This window comes from Oncorhynchus gorbuscha, linkage group LG03 (genome assembly GCF_021184085.1).
Source record: "Oncorhynchus gorbuscha isolate QuinsamMale2020 ecotype Even-year linkage group LG03, OgorEven_v1.0, whole genome shotgun sequence".
Lineage (NCBI taxonomy): Eukaryota > Metazoa > Chordata > Actinopteri > Salmoniformes > Salmonidae > Oncorhynchus > Oncorhynchus gorbuscha.
The window spans coordinates 57,761,271-57,783,418 of record NC_060175.1 but is presented as its reverse complement, the minus strand read 5'-3'; the positions used below and the strand labels follow the sequence as shown (position 1 = coordinate 57,783,418).

General features: G+C 44.0%; 1 protein-coding gene across 1 annotated transcript in view; it reads right to left on the bottom strand.

The window, feature by feature from the left end:
• The window catches only part of LOC124031624 (interleukin-17 receptor D-like), a 58,429-nt gene extending 36,973 nt beyond the window's left edge, over positions 1–21,456 (bottom strand). The window contains exon 1 of the mRNA XM_046343098.1: positions 21,039–21,456. Coding sequence (XP_046199054.1) covers positions 21,039–21,158 — 120 coding nt within the window. The 5' untranslated portion in view covers positions 21,159–21,456. The remainder of the gene's footprint in view (positions 1–21,038) is intronic.
• Positions 21,457–22,148: the final 692 nt, after the last annotated feature.

The following is a 22,148-nucleotide window of genomic DNA, read 5'->3' as shown; positions in this document are numbered from 1 at the left end:
TCTGCCTCCTAGAGATGAACATACTATGTTGTGAAAAGTGTAAATCAATCCCAGAACAACAGCAAAGGACCTAGTGAAGAGGAAACAGGTACAACAGTATGCATTTCATACTAAGGAAGAAGCCACTGCTCCAAAACTGTCATAAAAAAGCCAGACTACGGTTTGCAACTGCACATGGGGACAAAGATCGTACTTTTTGGAGAAATGTCCTCTGGTCTGATGAGACAAAAATATAACTGTTTGGCCATGATGACCATTATGTTTGGAGGAAAAAGGGGGAAGCTTGCAAGCTGAAGAACACCATCCCAACCGTAAAGCACAGGGGTGGCAGCATCATGTTGTGGGGGTGCTTTGCTGCAGGTGGGACTAGTGCACTTCACAAAATAGATGACATCATGAGGACGAAAAATGTAGATATATTGAAGCAACATCTCAAGACATAATTCAGGAAGTTAAAGCTTTGTCGCAAATGGGTCTACCAAATGGACAATGACACCAAGCATACTTCCAAAGTAGTGGCAAAATGGCTTAAGGACAACAAAGTCAAGGTATTGGAGTGGCCATTACAAAGCCCTGACCTCAATCCCATAGAAAATTTGTGGGCAGCACTGAAAGTGTGTGCGAGCAAGGAGGCCTACAAACCTGACTTAGTTACACCATTACTGTCAGGAGAAATGGGACAAAATTCACTCAACTTATTGTGGGAAGCTTGTGGAAGGCTACCTGAAACATTTGACCCAAGTTAAAACAATTTAGAAGGCAATGCTACCAAATACTCATTGAGTGCATGTAAACTCCTGACCCACTGGGAATGTGATGAAATAAATAAAAGCTGAAATAATTAATTCTACCTACTATTATTCTGACATTTCACATTCTTAAACTAAAAAAGGTGGTGATCCTAACTGACCTAAAACAGATATTTCTACTGGGATTAAATGTCAGGAATTGTGAAAAACTGAGTTTAAAATTCAACTGTATGTTAGGAAGAATACCTATACAGATGTCTGCATGGGTGTGTGAGGACGAGTCTACTTCTTAAGAATGTGTGGCTGGATGTTGGACAGCGTACCATATCTGGTTCATGTTTTGAATCTGTAGTTAGGGATCTTACCATATAAAAAAATAAATCTTACATTTTGGCTGTTGTCCTTTCCACGTGCACCCTATGCTTTGCTCTTTGCCATCTTGACATCTGGTTCTGGCATTTGTAGGTTGGACTTAGCAAAGGAAGGAATGTTCAATCTCAGGCCAATTTCCTCCTCACCTTTCTCAATGAGAACCCCCTTGTCTGCCATGAGCCCATCACCTCTCTTAAGGTAGCCACATTGAAGCGGACTTTGCAGTAACTCTGATATTACACCGTTTAAATATTTCTCTGTCAGAAATGGATCCTGGTGGATGCAAATGTAACTGAGTCATGTGGATCACATTATCAGAGGCGTCGGTGTGTTGGTAGACTTGTAGTTGTAATAAGTTTGATGTTGCAGTAGCAGTGAGCTTGGTTACTCCATCTGCAACTCTGTGCAATCTACACTGAACAAAAATAAAAAAACGCAACATGTGAAAGTGTTGGTCCCATGTTTCATGAGCTGAAATAAATTCCAGAAATGTGTTTACATCCCTGTTCGTGAGCACTTCTCCTTTGCCAAGATATGCCAAATCTGTCAGGTGGATGGAGTATCTAGAAGCTGATTAAACAGCACAATTATTTACACCTTGTGCTGGGGACAATAAAAGGACACTTTAAAAATGTGCAGTTGTGTCACATAATACAATGTCACAGATGTCTCAAGTTCAGGAAGCGTGCAATTGGCAGGAAATTAGGAACGGGATGAATAGAAATAGCACACAGAACATAACTAACGCTCCTTAGACTTGCTTTCAAGTAAAATGATAGACCAAAAACTCACATTTATGTGAATTTGGTCAGGTTGCCCACAAAGTCACATATTGTACTGAGTCTCTGCGACTGTCAAGGTATGTTGTCATGGTTACCGGACTGCCACAGCAACCAGACCAAATCCTCGTGACAAGATGCAGGAGTTCTAAAATTCTCAGGTAGGTTATTCTACTTTTATTTAGTCACATTGTGGATCTATTTTCTGTAAGCTCCATTACCTTGTAAATAATGTTGTGGGTGTATTTTCCTGTAATAATTCCTTTTTAAAAAGCAGCTGAAGATGTTGTCAGCTATACTCTTGTACTTATTTTGACTGGCTATCCAGCTAGCTAGGAACAAACCAAAACATTTGGAAAATTGCTTTTAGTTTCATAGCTTGTTAGGTTGACATTTACTGAAATCATTTTTTAAAAACTGAGTAGTTTACTGGTATTAAAATAGTATACTTTCTATCTGGAGTTCCGGGCTGCTGATGTCATGCAGAGGTTGACGTTTTGTATTTATACACTGCTCAAAAAAATAAAGGGAACACTAAAATAACACATCCTAGATCTGAATGAATGAAATATTCTTATTAAATACTTTTTTCTTTACATAGTTGAATGTGCTGACAACAAAATCACACAAAAAGTATCAATGGAAATCAAATTTATCAACCCCTGGAGGTCTGGATTTGGAGTCACACTCAAAATGAATGTGGAAAACCACACTACAGGCTGATCCAACTTTGATGTAATGTCCTTAAAACAAGTAAAAATGAGGCTCAGTAGTGTGTGTGGCCTCCACGTGCCGGTATGACCGCCCTACAACACCTGGGCATGCTCCTGATGAGGTGGCGGATGGTCTCCTGAGGGATCTCCTCCCAGACCTGGACTAAAGCATCCGCCAACTCCTGGACAGTCTGTGGTGCAACGTGGCGTTGGTGGATGGAGCGAGACATGATGTCCCAGATGTGCTCAATTGGATTCAGGTCTGGGGAACGGGCGGGCCAGTCCATAGCATCAATGCCTTCCTCTTGCAGGAACTGCTGACACACTCCAGCCACATGAGGTCTAGCATTGTCTTGCATTAGGAGGAACACAGGAGGAACCCAGGGCCAACCGCACCAGCATATGGTCTCACAAGGGGTCTCAGAATATCATCTCGGTACCTAATGGCAGTCAGGCTACTTCTGGCGAGCACAGAGGGCTGTGTGGCCTCCCAAAGTAATGCCACCCCACACCATGACTGACCCAGCGCCAAACCGGTCATGCTGGAGGATGTTGCAGGTAGCAGAACGTTCTCCACGGCATCTCCAGACTCTGTCACGTCTGTCAACCTGCTCAGTGTGAACCTGCTTTCATCTGTGAAGAGCACAGGGCGCCAGTGGCAAATTTGCCAATCTTGGTGTTTTCTGGCAAATGCCAAACGTCCTGCACGGTGTTGGTGTAAGCACAACCCCCACCTGTGGACGCCGGGCCCTCATGGAGTGTGTTTTTGACCGTTTAAGCAGACACATGCACATTGTGGCCTGCTGGAGGTCATTTTGCAGGGCTCTGGCAGTGCTCCTCCTGCTCCTCCTTGCACAAAGACGGGTGTAGCGGTACTGCTGCTGGGTTGTTGCCCTTCTACGGCCTCCTCCACATCTCTTGATGTATTGGCCTGTCTTCTGGTAGCGCCTCCATGTTCTGGAGACTACGCTGACAGACACAGCAAACCTTCTTGCATTGATGTGCCATCCTGGATGAGCTGCACTACCTGAGCCACTTGTGTGGGTTGTAGACTCCATCTCATGCTACCACTAGAGGGAAAGCACTGCCAACATTCAAGCCAGGAAGCATAGGAACTGAGAAGTGGTCTGTGGTCCCCACCTGCAGAACCACTCCTTTATTGGGGGTGACTTGCTAATTGCCTATAATTTCCACCTGTTGTCTATTCCACTTGCACAACAGCATGTGAAATGTATTGTCAATCAGTGTTGCTTCCTAAGTGGACAGTTTGATTTCACAGAAGTGTGATTGACTTGGAGTTACATTGTATTGTTTAAGTGTCCCTTTATTTTTTTGAGCAGTGTGCTTTTTAAAAATTTCAATGACAAGTGAGGTCAGACGACAGTAGATCGTCTACAGACATCATGAACAATTGTCATAGCAACATGTTGATAGACAAACTGTAAACCAGCCTTTACATGTGCCCCAACGTTTCACAATTTTCTGTTCACTTGTAGCAGAGAAAGGATTTCTGCCTACAGCCCATAGACGCCATGAGGATTTTTTTGCAAAAAGTGTCTGAGGTCCAAGTCATTGTTTACGGTTGCAATTCTCTGATTGGACAATCACCGGTCAGTGGCGGAGTTTAGCGAAGGGTCAATTGGGTACTTTTTCCGTCACTGGTCTGAGTCAGTCGTTAAATAACGATCGTTTTCAAGATCAACTTTAGTAACATTGGTTTTGGGAAACTCAGAATCTAACGTTGCTCCTACTAAAGGTTCTATCGAGACTTTTGGGAAACCAGGCCCTGATGGTTCTAGCCAGCTCCCAGAGGGACTAAGTCCAAGGCTGAACTGGACTGATGAAAGATAAACGAACAAACCCAAAACGCTAGACCCCTTCTCTGTTTGTCCAACAAATCACCAGGAACAGGAAAACAACAACAGAGAACACATGAAGCAGCCACATCTACTTACTTTCACACTTGGATTGTTTAAATAATGGAAGGTTCAACAGTGTTTATTTATCCGTGAGGCAGTATAAATAGTCATAGTAGATTATGCCTGAGAGATTGTTGGCCTGAAGGGTCCTTCTTATAGGGAGTTAAAAATCAGAGCTTCACTGTAGCAGATGTGATTCTGTTGGCTTGACATCAGAATGTTGACGCTTCCAGTACCAAAAGTAATTCCTAATAAAAATCATTCCACCCCTGACCCTCTCTACAAATGTTGGGATGTGTGTTTTGTTCTATTTTATATCCCAGCCGCTGTCCCCGCAGGAGGCCTTTTGGTAGGCCATCATTGAAATAAGACAGTTAAATAATAACTAGTTAAATAAACAAATAACACATACAATCCTTATTCCAGCCCCTACCATAGATGCCCATGCTGGTTTCAGTCCTTCCTCTAACCCGCCCCTGGCTATATGGTTTTATTTCAGCCCTACCCCAATGCTACTTATCTATGGTTTTGCCGTGGTTCTTCCCCTAACTCCAGTCCCATCCTCCAACAGGGCAGGGCTGGACTAATCAGAGTTCTCCCTCCCTGAGCTGCTCTCCAGTACCTATCCACCATGCGGTTCTAATTACGCCAACATATGGCTCCCATTTCACATTCCCAACCTTTTTTCCTGGGACAATTACCCGTGTGTCCTTTATCAAGCTCTATTAACGCTAATTAATCACTCGTTCTTTACTCCCCTCCTTTTCCCTTCTCTCACGGCTGTGTGTGTGTGCAAGCAAATGTGTGTGTACGTGCATGAATGGATGTATGCTCCAGGGGTGGTATATGCTTCACTGGAGTCCCAGTTCCATCTCTCTAGGGGTCTGGTTCAAGAAACCACTCCATAGACCCATGTCAAAACCCAATACGTTCTTCACACTGACAGACTAGCATTAAAAGAGAATGTCATGGATGTCTTAAACCGCCACATTCATATGCAGAGATGATAAATAAAAATTATCCACTTGGCATTTCATCCACACAACGATGTAAGAACCACATAAGGTTGGTGGCACCTTAATTGGGGAGGACGGGCTGGTGGAAATGGCTGGAATGGTATCAAATACGTCAAAACATATGGTTTCCATGTGTTTGAAGACATTCCATTTCCTCCGTTAATATTAATGAGCCATCCTCCCCTATGCAGCCTCGACTTGTAAGAACATGAATAGGCATGCGTGACATGAAATCCAGACTGAATTCTCTCTGGATTCGGGATATGGAGGTTGAATAAGTTAAGTCGTCTTAAAGATGGAATCCGCATTTGGGGAAAACGGCACCACTGTTTGCCCCACACCTATGTTAATGTTTTTTTGCAATACATATTGATGTCCAAGGGGAATTTTTTATTTTTAAGTCTTCGTTGTTATAATATCCCAAATGGATGTGGCATTGTCTGTTCTCCATTGGAACATAGCATGAATATTCCAATAGAAGAAACATGCATGGTCATTTAGTTGTTTCATTCCATTCCAAAATCATGGGCATTAATATAGAATTGGTCCCCCCTTTGCTGCTATAACAGCCTCCACTCTTCTGCAAAGGCTTTCCACTAGATGTTAGAGCATTGCTGGGATGTCCTTCCATTCATTAGTGAGGTCGGGCACTAATGTTGGGCGATTAGGCCTGGCTCTCAGTCCGCGTTCCAATTCAACCCAAAGGTGTTCGATGTGGTTGAGGTCAGGACTCTGTGCAGGCCAGTCAAGTTCTTCCACACTGATCGACAAACCATTTCTGTATGGACCTTGCTTTGTGCACGGGGGCATTGTCATGCTGAAACAGGAAAGGGCCTTCCCCAAACTGTTGCCTCAAAGATGGAAGCACCGAATCATCTAGAATGTAATAGTAGGCTGTAGCGTTAAGTTTTCCCTTCACTGGAACTAAGGGGCCTAACCCGAACCGTGAAAAACAGCCCCAGGTCATTATTCCTCCTCCACCAAACTTAACACTATGCATTCGGGCAGGTAGCATTCTATTGGCATCTGCCAAACCCAGATTCGTCTGTTGGACTGCCAGATGGTGAAGCGTGATTCATTACTCCAGAGAACGCGTTTCCACTGCTCCAGTGTCAGCGAGCTTTATGGAGCATAACTGTTGAGTAGTTTGAGTTAGAAACTTGCTCCTTGTACATAACTGAAAAGCGCAAGCATGACAGTCACTGTGCTCCTCTATGGCAGTGGTGGAAGTACTCATTTTGATATGACATCATGCTCTTTACTCTGATATTCCATTTGTAGGACGCATAGGGATGCATTCTGTGCTCAGTCATTCATCTTGATATGAGAAACCCCATTATTCATTGTTAAGAGTATTGGAACGTCACACCCCCAACTTACGTTTTTGTGCAGCTGCCTACCTGTGCTACTGTGCTACATAATACAGAAACCAAGCTTATAAATGTACTCCCTTGCTTCCTCCAATGCTTATAAGTGTTCCGTGGGTTATTACACAGAAGTGAAGTAAGCGGAAGCAACAGAGTTCTGAGGAAAGCGGATGGTACTGTTAACTTGCCAACTTAGAAGCTAACCTAGCTAACTAACGTGAACGGTCTCAGGTCAGGTAGTGATCATTAAGAACTTTGTGTATGCTATTGAAACATGCAACTATAATTTGCTTCGGATCAACTAGAAAAATCCCAGCATTATTTCAAATACAGGTTGCTTACCTCGAGTTGCACTCAAAATGCGATGCTCAATTAAAGATGCTTCAAATACAGCAGTTCTGCAACACCACTCCCTTCTTCCCAGATTCTCTGACGTTGCTATGGCAATCAAGCCGTTTAACCATCCTTGTAACTGTCACTTCTGCGAGGAGATCTTTTTTAGTTTAGAAAACTGTCTACCTAAGAAGCATCAGCCTCTCGGTCTGATATGCGCTTTTGAACATGAGTGAGCGCCACTTACTACGCTGGCGTCGTCTTAGCCTTGACCAAGGAATTTGATTACAGATATCCCCTTACATGCAATCAGTTAAATTATTTATTTTTCAAGGCCTGATTCACTTTGATCAGTTGCATTCTTAAAGCCAAAGAAACAAATACTTCGCTTCCGAGTACATGCAGAAATTAAAAAAGGTTTATAACTGGCTGTGGCGTTGTCCGGTATGCCAGTGTCCCTACAAAGTACACTACTTTTGACTAGAGGCATATAGGCCATTAAAATATAGGGAATTGGATGCATTTTGGGACACAAACCCTTTTGTTTCCGGCCTGCATGCCTGACCCTCTGAAACATTACCATATGCTATGACATTACAAAAAATATCCTGTGAGTTCTTGCTCAGTAAACACAGGGCCTGTTTTTAACCTGCGGAGGGGCCAAGTTTCTCACAAAGGCAAAAACAGGTGCTTAGACACGGAGGAATGATCACACACACACGCAAATGTGGGCCTCCTTGGTATCCGCAAGAGACAAATCTGTGGCAGTGAAGAATGCACCAACTACCCTCAGGAGGGGGGATGCCAAGTGCAAGTGAACACATGCTTTTAACACTCATGACTTTACCAGACACAGTCCTATCCTTCCATGAAAGCTTGACTTCTTTGTCAGGCTTCTCTGCTAAGCTGATGGCTTTTACAGCTTTGAAACCACACACAGTCTCTTCTCTCCCCTCCTCTCCATGTTAAATGGATTTAGGGAGCTTCTGCACAGTTGACGTTAGCAGTCACACCACACGTGCCTGTAGAGGACGGTTGCTAACCCCATGTCCTGACCAGCAGACAGGGCCAGAGAGGCAGAGCTGACCCCTTGGTATTCACAGTGGACAGGGACAGAAAGAAAAAGTGCAATATGTGCCATGTAAGAAAGCTAACGTTTCAGTTCCTTGCTCAGAACATGAGAACATATGAAAGCTGGTGGTTCCTTTTAACACGAGTCTTCAATATTCCCAGGTAAGAAGATTTAGGTTGTAGTCATTATAGGAATTATAGGACTATTTCCCTCTATACCATTTTGTATTTAATTAACGGTTGACTATTGAATGTTCTTATAGTCACTTTAGTATTGCCAGTGTAACAGTACAGCTTCCGTCCCTCTCCTCACTCCTCACTCCTCCCTGGGCTCGAACCAGCAACATAACGACAACAGCTACCACATCGAAGCAGCGTTACCCATGCAGAGCAACAGAAACAACCACCCCAAGGCTCAGAGTGAGCGAAGTTTGAAACACTATTAGCGAGCGCTAACTAGCCAGCTATTTCACTTCGATTACAACAGCCTCATCTCGGGAGTTGATAGGCTTGAAGTCATAAACCGCACAATGCTTGACACACAATGAAGAGCTGCTGGCAAAACGCACGAGAGTGCCGTTTGAATTCATGTTTACGTGTCTGCCTACCACCGCTCAGTCAGATACTTGTATGCTCAGTCAGATTATATGCAACGCAGGACACGCTAGATAATATCTAGTAAAATCAACCACGTGTAGTTAACTAGTGATTATGATAGCATTACACTTGTAAAAAAAAACTAGCTAGCAACTTACATTTACATTTACATTACATTTAAGTCATTTAGCAGACGCTCTTATCCAGAGCGACTTACAAATTGGTGCATTCACCTTATGACATCCAGTGGTACAACCACTTTACAATAGTGCATCTAAATATTTTAAGGGGGGGGGGGGTGAGAAGGATTACTTTATCCTATCCTAGGTATTCCTTAAAGAGGTGGGGTTTCAGGTGTCTCCGGAAGGTGGTGATTGACTCCGCTGTCCTGGCGTCGTGAGGGAGTTTGTTCCACCATTGGGGAGCCAGAGCAGCGAACAGTTTTGACTGAGCTGAGCGGGAACTGTACTTCCTCAGTGGTAGGGAGGCGAGCAGGCCAGAGGTGGATGAACGCAGTGCCCTTATTTGGGTGTAGGGCCTGATCAGAGCCTGGAGGTACTGAGGTGCCGTTCCCCTCACAGCTCCGTAGGCAAGCACCATGGTCTTGTAGCGGATGCGAGCTTCAACTGGAAGCCAGTGGAGCGAGCGGAGGAGCGGGGTGACGTGAGAGAACTTGGGAAGGTTGAACACTAGACGGGCTGCGGCGTTCTGGATGAGTTGTAGGGGTTTAATGGCACAGGCAGGGAGCCCAGCCAACAGCGAGTTGCAGTAATCCAGACGGGAGATGACAAGTGCCTGGATTAGGACCTGCGCCGCTTCCTGTGTGAGGCAGGGTCGTACTCTGCGGATGTTGTAGAGCATGAACCTACAGGAACGGGCCACCGCCTTGATGTTAGTTGAGAACGACAGTTTGTTGTCCAGGATCAGGCCAAGGTTCTTAGCGCTCTGGGAGGAGGACACAATGGAGTTGTCAACCGTGATGGCGAGATCATGGAACGGGCAGTCCTTCCCCGGGAGGAAGAGCAGCTCCGTCTTGCCGAAGTTCAGCTTGAGGTGGTGATCCGTCATCCACACTGATATGTCTGCCAGACATGCAGAGATGCCATTCGCCACCTGGTCATCAGAAGGGGGAAAGGAGAAGATTAATTGTGTGTCGTCTGCATAGCAATGATAGGAGAGACCATGTGAGGTTATGACAGAGCCAAGTGACTTGGTGTATAGCGAGAATAGGAGAGGGCCTAGAACAGAGCCCTGGGGGACACCAGTGGTGAGAGCGCGTGGTGAGGAGACAGATTCTCGCCACGCCACCTGGTAGGAGCGACCTGTCAGGTAGGACGCAATCCAAGCGTGGGCCGCGCCGGAGATGCCCAACTCGGAGAGGGTGGAGAGGAGGATCTGATGGTTCACAGTATCGAAGGCAGCCGATAGGTCTAGAAGGATGAGAGCAGAGGAGAGAGAGTTAGCTTTAGCGGTGCGGAGCGCCTCCGTGATACAGAGAAGAGCAGTCTCAGTTGAATGACTAGTCTTGAAACCTGACTGATTTGGATCAAGAAGGTCATTCTGAGAGAGATAGCGGGAGAGCTGACCAAGGACGGCACGTTCAAGAGTTTTGGAGAGAAAAGAAAGAAGGGATACTGGTCTGTAGTTGTTGACATCGGAGGGATCGAGTGTAGGTTTTTTCAGAAGGGGTGCAACTCTCGCTCTCTTGAAGACGGAAGGGACGTAGCCAGCGGTCAGGGATAAGTTGATGAGCGAGGTGAGGTAAGGGAGAAGGTCTCCGGAAATGGTCTGGAGAAGAGAGGAGGGGATAGGGTCGAGCGGGCAGGTTGTTGGGCGGCCGGCCGTCACAAGACGCGAGATTTCATCTGGAGAGAGAGGGAGAAAGAGGTCAGAGCACAGGGTAGGGCAGTGTGAGCAGAACCAGCGGTGTTGTTTGACTTAGCAAACGAGGATCGGATGTCGTCGATCTTCTTTTCAAAATGGTTGACGAAGTCATCTGCAGAGAGGGAGGAGGGGGGAGGAGGATTCAGGAGGGAGGAGAATGTGGCAAAGAGCTTCCTAGGGTTAGAGGCAGATGCTTGGAATTTAGAGTGGTAGAAAGTGGCTTTAGCAGCAGAGACAGAGGAGGAAAATGTAGAGAGGAGGGAGTGAAAGGATGCCAGGTCCGCAGGGAGGCGAGTTTTCCTCCATTTCCGCTCGGCCTTCCGGAGCCCTGTTCTGTGAGCTCGCATTGAGTCGTCAAGCCACGGAGCGGGAGGGGAGGACCGAGCCGGCCTGGAAGATAGGGGACATAGAGAGTCAAAGGATGCAGAAAGGGAGGAGAGGAGGGTTGAGGAGGCAGAATCAGGAGATAGGTTGGAGAAGGTTTGAGCAGAGGGAAGAGATGATAGGATGGAAGAGGAGAGAGTAGCGGGGGAGAGAGAGCGAAGGTTGGGACGGCGCGATACCATCCGAGTAGGGGCAGTGTGGGAAGTGTTGGATGAGAGCGAGAGGGAAAAGGATACAAGGTAGTGGTCGGAGACTTGGAGGGGAGTTGCAATGAGGTTAGTGGAAGAACAGCATCTAGTAAAGATGAGGTCGAGCGTATTGCCGGCCTTGTGAGTAGGGGGGGAAGGTGAGAGGGTGAGGTCAAAAGAGGAGAGGAGTGGAAAGAAGGAGGCAGAGAGGAATGAGTCAAAGGTAGACGTGGGGAGGTTAAAGTCGCCCAGAACTGTGAGAGGTGAGCCGTCCTCAGGAAAGGAGCTTATCAAGGCATCAAGCTCATTGATGAACTCTCCGAGGGGACCTGGAGGGCGATAAATGATAAGGATGTTAAGCTTGAAAGGGCTGGTAACTGTGACAGCATGAAATTCAAAGGAGGCGATAGACAGATGGGTAAGGGGAGAAAGAGAGAATGACCACATGGGAGAGATAAGGATCCCTATGCCACCACCCCGCTGACCAGAAGCTCTCGGGGTGTGCGAGAACACGTGGGCGGACGAAGAGAGAGCAGTAGGAGTAGCAGTGTTATCTGTGGTGATCCATGTTTCTGTCAGTGCCAAGAAGTCGAGGGACTGGAGGGAGGCATAGGCTGAGATGAACTCTGCCTTGTTGGCTGCAGATCGGCAGTTCCAGAGGCTACCGGAGACCTGGAACTCCACGTGGGTCGTGCGCGCTGGGACCACCAGATTAGGGTGGCAGCGGCCACGCGGTGTGGAGCGTTTGTATGGTCTGTGCAGAGAGGAGAGAACAGGGATAGACAGGCACATAGTTGACAGGCTACAGAAGAGGCTACGCTAATGCAAGGAGATTGGAATGACAAGTGGACTACACGTCTCGAATGTTCAGAAAGTTAAGCTTACGTAGCAAGAATCTTATTGACTAAAATTATTAAAAATGATACAGTACTGCTGAAGTAGGCTAGCTGGCAGTGGCTGCGTTGTTGACTTTGTAGGCTAGCTGACAGTGGCTGCGTTGTTGACACTACACTAATCAAGTCGTTCCGTTGAGTGTAGTAGTTTCTACAGTGCTGCTATTCGGGGCTAGCTGGCTAGCTAGCAGTGTTGATTACGTTACGTTGCGTTAAAAGAACGACAATAGCTGGCTAGCTAACCTAGAAAATCGCTCTAGACTACACAATTATCTTTGATACACAGACGGCTATGTAGCTAGCTATGTAGCTAGCTACGATCAAACAAATCAAACCGTTGTGCTGTAATGAAATGAAATGAAAAATGTGATACTACCTGTGGAGCGAAGCGGAATGCGACCGGGTTGTTGAGTGCGGAAGTTCTATTCAGTAGACGTTGGCTAGCTGTTGGCTAGCTAGCAGTGTCTCCTACGTTAAGGAAGACAAATAGCTGGCTAGCTAACCTCGGTAAATTAAGATAATCACTCTAAGACTACACGCTCTAAACTACACAATTATCTTGGATACGAAGACAGCAAAGACAACTATGTAGCTAGCTAACACTACACTAATCAAGTCGTTCAGTTGAGTGTAATAGTTTCTACAGTGCTGCTATTCGGTAGACGGTGGACGTTTGCTAGCTGGCTAGCTGCTGGGCAGATAGCAGTGTAGACTACGTTAGGACGACGAAATACGAAGTTGCAATAGAAGTGCTGACTGTTTCACTTTGTTGTCATCTTTCTTTTCCTTTTTCTTCTGTCCTTCTTTTGTCCTTATTTTGTCTTCCTTTCTTCTGTTAACTAGATATTTTTTGTTGTTATTCTTTGTAAGCTAGCTAGCTTCTTCCAGGAGAGTCCCTAGCAACTGCTAACTTACCTTGGCTTACTGCATTTACGTAACAGGCAGTCTCCTTGTGGAGTGCAAGGAGAGAGAGGCAGGTCGTTATTGCGTTGGACTAGTTAACTGTAAGGTTGCAAGACTGGATCCCCCGAGCCGACAAGGTGAAAATCTGTAGTTCTGCCCCTGAACGAGGCAGTTAACCCACCGTTTCTAGGCCATCATTGAAAATAATAATGTGTTCTTAACTGACTTGCCTAGTTAAATAAATAAACAAAAGGTGTAAAAAAAAAAAGATATACAGATTTCCGATTGTTATGAAAACTTGAAATCGGCCCTAATTAAATCGGCCATTCCGATTAATCGGTCGACCTCTAGCCTCAAGCTCTAAACCCTCAGAAGTAGTAATTAACACCTGTGGGAAGAGGGGCGTTCTTACCAAACCACATGACCTGTTTTGGAGGTGTTCAGAACAAGGTTAAGGGTAGAGAAAGCCTTGTTGTAGAGCATTTATCACAAAATCCAGGGAGGGGCCAGCTGAATATAAGACGATCTGCATATAAATGGATGAGAGAGCTTCCTACTGCCTGAGCTATGTTGTTGATGTAAATTGAGAAGAGTGTGGGGCCTAGGATAGAGCCTTGGGGTACTCCCTTTGTGACATCGTGATTTTCAGACTTTATACACTGCACTCTGAGAGGGGTAGTTAGCAAACCAGGCCAAAGACCCCTCAGAGACATCAATTCACCTTAGCCGGACCTAAGGAATGGAATGGTCTAACGTATCAAAAGTTTTGGCCAAGTCAAAAATAGCAACACAATATTGCTTAGAATCTATGGCAATGGTGACAATTTAAGGTTGCAGTGACACATCCATAACCTGAGTGGAAACCAGATTGCATAGAGAGAAAACTATAGACATCAAGAAAACTAGTCAGTTGACAAGTTTCCCAAACTTTTGATAAACAGGGGAAATTGAAATGGGTCTATTAACAGTTAGGATCCGCTTGCTCTCCCCCTTTTAAATAAAGGATGAACTGTGGCTGCTTTCCAAGCAATGGGAACCTCCCCAGGAAGGAGAGACAGGTTAAAAACATTGGAGATAGGCTTGGCGATGATAGGGGCAGCAACCTTAAAGAGATGTTATTTTGGGTATAAGGAGCTCCTTTAGAACCTCGGACTCTGTAGCGGGGCAGGGGGGAAAGAGGGAGAAGCATCGGGCATAGTCGCATTAAAAGGGGTGGGAGATGAGGAAATGTTGGACGGGCAAGGAGGCATGGCTGAGTTAAATAGGAATCCTGACTTAATGAAGTGGTGATTAAAGAGCTCAGCCATGTACTTCTTGACAGTAACAACCACATCAATATTAAGGGACATGGGCAGCTGTGAGAAGGAGGGTTTATTCTCCAGGAATTTGACAATTTTCCAGAACTTCTTGGGGTTAGACCCAGAGAGAACTGCTCTTTAAAGTAACTAACTTTGGCCTTCTGGATAGTTTGAGTGCACTTATTTCTCATTTGCCTGAATGCGAGCTAGTCACCTGAGTATGCGTGTGCCGAGCCATTCGCCAAATGCAATTCTTGAGGTAGAGTAACTGCAAGATCATGGTCAAACCAGGGGCTGAACCTGTTTTTAATTCTCATTTTCTTTATGAGGGCGTGTTAATACCACTGAAAATAAAATAAAAACTATTTACATCTTGCTTTACAGCCTTGTTCTAAAATTGAATTGTAAAAAATGCACAATACCCCAAAGCAAAAACTGGTTTAATGTCTTTCAGAAACATTTACGTGTCATTTGCGTGTCTTTGACAGAGGGGATCAAGCTGATTCTATACCATTTTACAGAGGCCAGTACATGAAGGGTGGCATGCTCCTTAAAGTTTTTTAGCAAGTGTCGATGACAAATCAGGACAGGTAATTTCACTGAGCAGCCATTACGAACACAGGCTGTAAAACTGTGATCACTAAGGTCAATAAAGAAAACACCAGACTGATAACCGTCAGGATTATTTGTGAGGATAATGTCGAGGAGAGTAGCCTTTTCTGGGTGGTTGGAGTCATACCTTGTGGGATTGGTGATAAATCAGAAAGATTTAGAGAGTCCCATTGCTTTAGGACTTGGTCAGGTGGTTTAAGCATGTTCCAGTTTAGGTCACCTAGCAGGACAAATTCAGACTTCGTGTAAGGGGCCAGGAGAGAGCTTAGGGCAGGTAGTGTACAGGCCAGTGCTGGTGGAGGACGATAGCTCTTTGTTGACTGTTGCTGGGTGCTATTAGAAAGTTCAAAGCTTAAAACCAGCAAATCAAATTGTTTGGGGACAGACTTGGTGGAAACAACCGTGCATTGAAGGTGATCCTTGGTAAAGATTGCCACTCCTCCACCTTTGGAAGATCTGTCTTGTCGAAAAAGGTTATAACCAGAAAGGTTAACATCAGTATCCAAAACACTCTTAACCACGTCTCAGTAATGACCAACACATCTGGATTGGAGCTGTGAACCCACACTTTCAATTGATCCATTTTAGGTAATAAGCTTCCAGTGTTAACGTGCAGAAAACACAGGCTTTTACAAGAGCAGAAATCAGTGAAGCAGATAACAGAGCACAAGTCAGAATTGGGGCTAGCAATAGTAGATGTGCATGTACACCCTGGCCCATTTCCAGATATCATCAACAGTAATATAATCAAGGCACGGCATAGGACAAGGAGAACTCTGCAGTGCAGATTTATGACATTTGAATGTGCATCAGATGGAAACAAGATCATATTGTACAGCAATTTCATCAGGTAACATACAATATACATACAAAGCCGGCGAGAGGTGGTTAGAATAGGAAGTGGAGGCCAAAAGTCTGTAACCAATAGAGAGAGTCAGAGTCCCGAGTGTGGGAACAAACAGTCTGTCCCACGGTTGGGTAAAGAAGGTTTGTAGTCAAAGTATGCAGGAGTCATGAGGCAAATTGCAAAATGCACAAGAAAAAAAAGGGGGGAAAAAGTGTACACACACACACACACACACACACGACTTGGAGCTAGGCATCGTAAGTTCAGAGTCACTCGCCCCAACAGTGTGTGTGTGCTGGAAGTGAGTGAAAGCTCGGGTGAGTGTGGTGGAGGTACCTGTACCAGACGGGGAGATAGGCCAGACGGTGAACAGATCGCCAGGTAGAATCCTAAAAGTGCAGCAGGGAACGGGAGTAGGTGTCCCACCCACTTGAGAGAAGCTTTTATTTCTGGAGGCAGATCTCTTGTTGAAATTGCCAGTGAATGGTCTTTGAACAGCAGAAAGGGGCTTCAGAGGACACTTCAAAGACTCACACTTGTTGGGCCCAAATACCTTTTTACTTCACACCGTAGTGCTAATTGAACTTGTATCTGGCTCAGTTCCAGGTTAGAATGGTGTTGTCAGGTCTCTGCTGTTTGCTGACTAGAGCACCCTCCGTATAGCTTGCAAAAATAAAACTTGGAAGCAGTAACTTCTCTGGTTAAATTTGTCAAAATTAGGTTGTAGGTTTGGAGTTTTGATCTGGAGCGAAGGCCATGCTGTGGAGTGTAGCATCCTGCATATGTACATGCCGAAAAATCCAAGTTTCTCGCACTCCAAATCTATCCTTTTGTCAAACAAAACACGTTGAAAAATGTGAGGGCCCACATTAAGCTGTGGGGGGGGGTGTGAAAGAATGATTAAGACAGGGCGAAATAGAAACTAATGTGCATACACGTTTGTCTCTTCCCTAATCAAATAAATGCATAAATTATATTTACTTGTTCAACTCCATGAAAGAAAAACAACTAAAATGGTGGATAGAGCAACCAAACCAACACAACATAAAGTGCAGTAACTCTTCCTACGGCAACACAAGGTAACAAAATACTATATGGAGCACCCTAACCTCTATGGCTGCCCACATTGTATGGTGGTAGTCATAAAATAACTACTGAGGAGTAACAATGAACACCGGAATGTACCTTGTGTTTCTTTAGCATTTACATTTACATTACATTTAAGTCATTTAGCAGACGCTCTTATCCAGAGCGACTTACAAATTGGTGCATTCACCTTATGACATCCAGTGGAACAACCACTTTACAATAGTGCATCTAAATATTTTAAGGGGGGTGAGAAGGATTACTTTATCCTATCCTAGGTATTCCTTAAAGAGGTGGGGTTTCATTTGAAGGGAGCACTGTGTAATCTCACTTTGTGGGTCTGGGCCGTTGTGTCACAGTAGTCATAATTAAATTACTGGTCAGTCGGGTCATATTGAAACACAGGCGAGTACCTTGTATCGTAACTTCATAGAGATGTCTGACTCTGGAGCTTTTGAAGAGACCACTGTATAATTTCATTCTGGGCTCTGAGCCTTTGGCAGGAAGTAGGAAGTGCCCCGGGTAGCAGATCACTGATGAGGTAAAGAGGAAAGATTGGATAATTGGTGGTAATGACTTCAGTCTGTCAGACTCATACAGTCACTGTATCTGAATACTCATACTAGCGTACTACATACTTAAACTGCATACTAATTCAGCATTTGAGCTAGTAGAAGTCACTAGTCTTTCCCGACTTGGGTGTTTGACTACAGCTGATAAATCAGATACATTTACGCGCTGTACCAAACGCAATCGCGCATTAGATGACACATTCAGAGTACTATTTTCCAAATTTCACATACTATAAAACATTTTTTCGCATAGTATTTAAAACGATAATATGGGTATTCGGACACGGCCAGTCATTGAAAGTGCGTGGGTGTGTGTGTGTGCACGCGGCTGCGCACGTTTGTACAAAATCTAATTAGATAAAACAATTCCACACAAAAGCAAAACTTATTTCTAACTCTGAACATTTCATTATTTATTCATTTCTTGCACGGGTTCATTCATAAAGCTAGCTTCTGACCAGCCCATCAACAATGCAGTGCACCCTGGTAGGGTGGACAGACACACTGGACTTTTAATTCACTTTTAACATACCTCCCGTTTACCAGGGCCAAGCAGCCATTCTTCCCTGGGAGCAGGATTCCCTCCCTGTCAAAGGCAGGCAGTCATGCATCTGAAAGGCCCAGGCCTCCTCACTGAGAAAAGCTCCGGGGCAATGGCTCTGTCCCGATTCAGAGCTAGCCAACCAGGAACTTTCCCACAGAACATACACAAAACTGCCTCCAAGGATACGAGTTGGTTGGGTGGTTTTCAATGCTCCCTCAAGGAGGCAGAGAGGAATAACTCTAAACCTTGTTACCACAATGCACACACACAGGTGCGAGCATGGCGCACACACAGTTTCCATGTGCAACTCTGTGTCACACTGATTTACTTTATATTGGCCAGGTCACAGTTTTAAAATTAGAACTTGCTCTCAACTGGCCTACCTGGTTAAACAAAAGGTTAAATAAAAAAAATACACAGAACAAATTTCAGCATGAAAACACACTCTCCCTCTTACAAATTCACTCTCCCTCCACACACCAACACCATCAACACTATGAAGAAAATGCACCTCCCTCCCCGACATCATTCATCTGCAGCCAGATGTTACAAACATAAGAAAAGAGAGAACAAGAGGGGGTTATTTCTTTTGAGAGTTTGTGATTAACAAAGACAAAGTGAAGGAAACATGTGTCCCACATGTGCAGTCAAGCCAGGGCTGGTAAGAGATCCCAAAGCCACCACAATAAAAGACTTGGCCAGGCCACTGTTTGTGTACGTCTGGAGACATTGTAAAACATTGTCTTTTTTCTTTCCATCCCTTTGACACTGTAAATCAAGGCATGACTAGGAATAATAGGGACATTGACGATGGGTGCAAAACACACTAATGTAGGGTTACACTCCGGGGATTCGCAATTCGGTCTTTTCTCATACATCAGACACAAATTGACATCTTGTTTTATGGTTTTGTCTTTTGGAGTCTATTCACAACAAGGAACCGAAAACAGAGTCGTATTGTGATTAGTGCTATTGCCTCTATCAATGTTATTGTTGCCTCTGATCGCATGGCTGTCCACATAATAGAAAGTACAGCAGACCATTGAAACAATTGGGCAGCAGTCTTCCAAATAACAATCAGAACATTTATTTTATGCCAACAAAATACACATTATGTGTGGACCGTGTACTCTTCAAAATAGACTAATGCATTTCCCCGATTTAATTTAGTTCAGAGAAACGTTACAGTGTGTGTTGAGTTCTCTGCTATGTTTTTAAACATTTTAACCGGCCCATAGAGGTACGACAGGGACCCTCTTCAAACAACTATCTCATTGTCCCATGTAGTATGGCGGGACTTTGTGGTTGTAAGCACAAAAGGAAACCAAAGGGGTGATTTCACCTGCCCTACGTCCCAAATGGAACCTTATTCCTTTTATAGTGCACTACTTTCTCTGTGCCAAAAGTTGGGTACTATATAGGGAATAGGATGCCATTGGGGACACATGACCTGTTATATATAAATGTGTTGATTGCATTTTTCCTCCAGACTTCCGCTGAAACCTAGGATGCAATTCCCAGATATATCCATTATGAAAAAGTTAGATTCTTCAACTGTCCATCACTTGCAAATGAATATGTTTCATAGTTTGGCTGACATTACAGAATGACGGTTTGTGCAGTCGATGAGAAAGCTCTAAAAAGCATTTTTTTAACATGATACATTTTTGTTAAATTGAATTTGTGGAATTTCTTTCCTTCAAAATGCATTTCAGCCAATCAGTTGTATTGTGATAGCCCTATTTAGTAAAATACCAAGTCCATATTATGGCAAGAACAGCTCAAATAAGCAAAGAGAAAACGACCGTGCATCATTACTTTAAGACATGGTCAGTCAACCCAGAAAATTAAGGACTTTGAATGTTTCTTGGCAATTTTTGAACTAATATTATTTATTTATTTTTACACAGAAATAGGCATAATGATTATTCTCTAATCATTATTCTTCATGCCCCCTCTAAAATAATAGGTCCCTAACACCCCCTGTGCCATGTCTACTGTCACAACATTATCATGACAATTGGCAGTGAAATGGGACTGTACTAAGGTCAACACCTTTTTGGAGACAGTGGATCGGAGACACACACCACTTCTCAACTGCAACAGTTTCACCTTATACAACTAATAGCCATTTCCAACTGTCCACAACTTGTTAGATTCGTTTTTCCCCTTTCCATGTTTTTGTAGGTGTAAAGTACTTCTGTGAAAACACTTTAAAGTACTACTTAAGTAGTATCTGTACTTGACTTCACTACATTTCCTAAAGAAAATAATGTCCTTTTTACGCCATTAATTTTCCCTGACACCCACAAATTACTCTTTACATTTTGAATGCTTAGCAGGACAAGAAAATGGTCAAATTCACACATTTATTAAGAGAACATCCTTGGTCATCCCTAGCGCCTCTGACCTGGAGGACTCACTAAACACAAATACTTCGTTCGGAAATTGTCTGCGCGTTGTAGTGTGCCCCTGCCTATCCATAAATTAAAAACAAGTTCTTTACTTTTACTCAAGTAAGACAATTGGGTACTTTTCCCACCACTGGTAACATGGTTGTATGTAAATCCTTCGTGGGTTTATTGGGAGACTATTATTATAAAATATCACTGTATACTAGACTGGGAAAAAAGGTAAAGTAGAATATACATATCTTTCAACCAAAGCTTTGACTTCATGAAGTGTTCACTTCATTTGTTTAAAAAAAAAACTTCCGCCCAAAATGTTTTAGGATAAATAGCTATAATTCCTATCATTTCCACAACTAGGTTTAAAGAAAATGTCCAAACTGAGCATGAGAAGAACTCCGCAAGTTACGAGACTTGGAACTTGACGCGCGCTCATGACACGACGTTTATCTGCAGCTTTTTCAGAAATCCCTGATTTAAAAGAAAATGTAAAACATGTTTACCTTATTGTTGCATTTGTCCGAGTTTCCTTTATTGGTGCCTGGTGCCTGGGAGGCGGCGTAGTAGTTCGAAAACAGGAATACAATTGTGGCTAGATGAAATAGTCTCGCTCGCGCAGCCATACCCTCTCTAGTCCATGCAGACGATCTACTGTGGAGCTCGATCCGTCCCAGAATGTCTCTGTGATGCTGGTCTAATGTTCCCCCCCAAAGTGGGGCTGTGGCCTGTAGTAGCCTACCTACATCTCTTGAAGTTGGTTGGCATAAAGTTAGTATATTTGGTCACTTTCTATCCGCCCACCGCAAATATGTGAGCCTGTTCTTTCACACTGGAATTGTACAAATGAAGTGACCATTTTGAACAATCTCATCATTTTAAACAATCTCATCAGATTTCTCTTGGAAATCTCCAATAAAGTTCCTAAATTGTCCCCACCTGCTCCTCAGGTATACGCCCCCTTTCAACCTGTAAAACGTCGTGAAGCATCCCAAGGCTGTTGATTTATGCGAATACAGAGAACATTTGACAATTGACTCCTATGGGTTGAAAACCTTACATTTTCAAGTTTCCATAAGGGCTACTGGTCTCTGTAGCCTACATTTTACATTATTTACATATTACAAAACAACAACCAACAAGATGGCTCTATTATTCCTTTTACCAAAGCTGTGTTGGAATACTCATACTTACCGCACTAACCATACTATTTGTGACGTGATTTGAGTATATAGTATGCTTATTGGTCATATTGGTCATAGTATGGATATAGTTAGTATGTCAAAAGTTCCCGGATTTTGTACTAAATTCACCAAAATACAGAGTATACATGCAGAGGGCCCTATTTTGTACTTTTAGGGCCCATAATGCAATTCATCCGAAAGTGGGCGTGGCTTCACAACGCTTTCAGATTTGAAGCAAATGGTGGAAAATATGCAGCCGAAGTCCGACCAGAGCGAATACAAATTCATTGAACTAACTAATGGCAAATGTTAAGAAAATGTTGAGCAATGTAATAAAGGCATGACTTTTCAAATAAGTTATGTTGCACGTTATGTTGGCTAACAATTTGTTAGAAACACTATCCTTACGAACCGCATAGCATTACAGCAGTT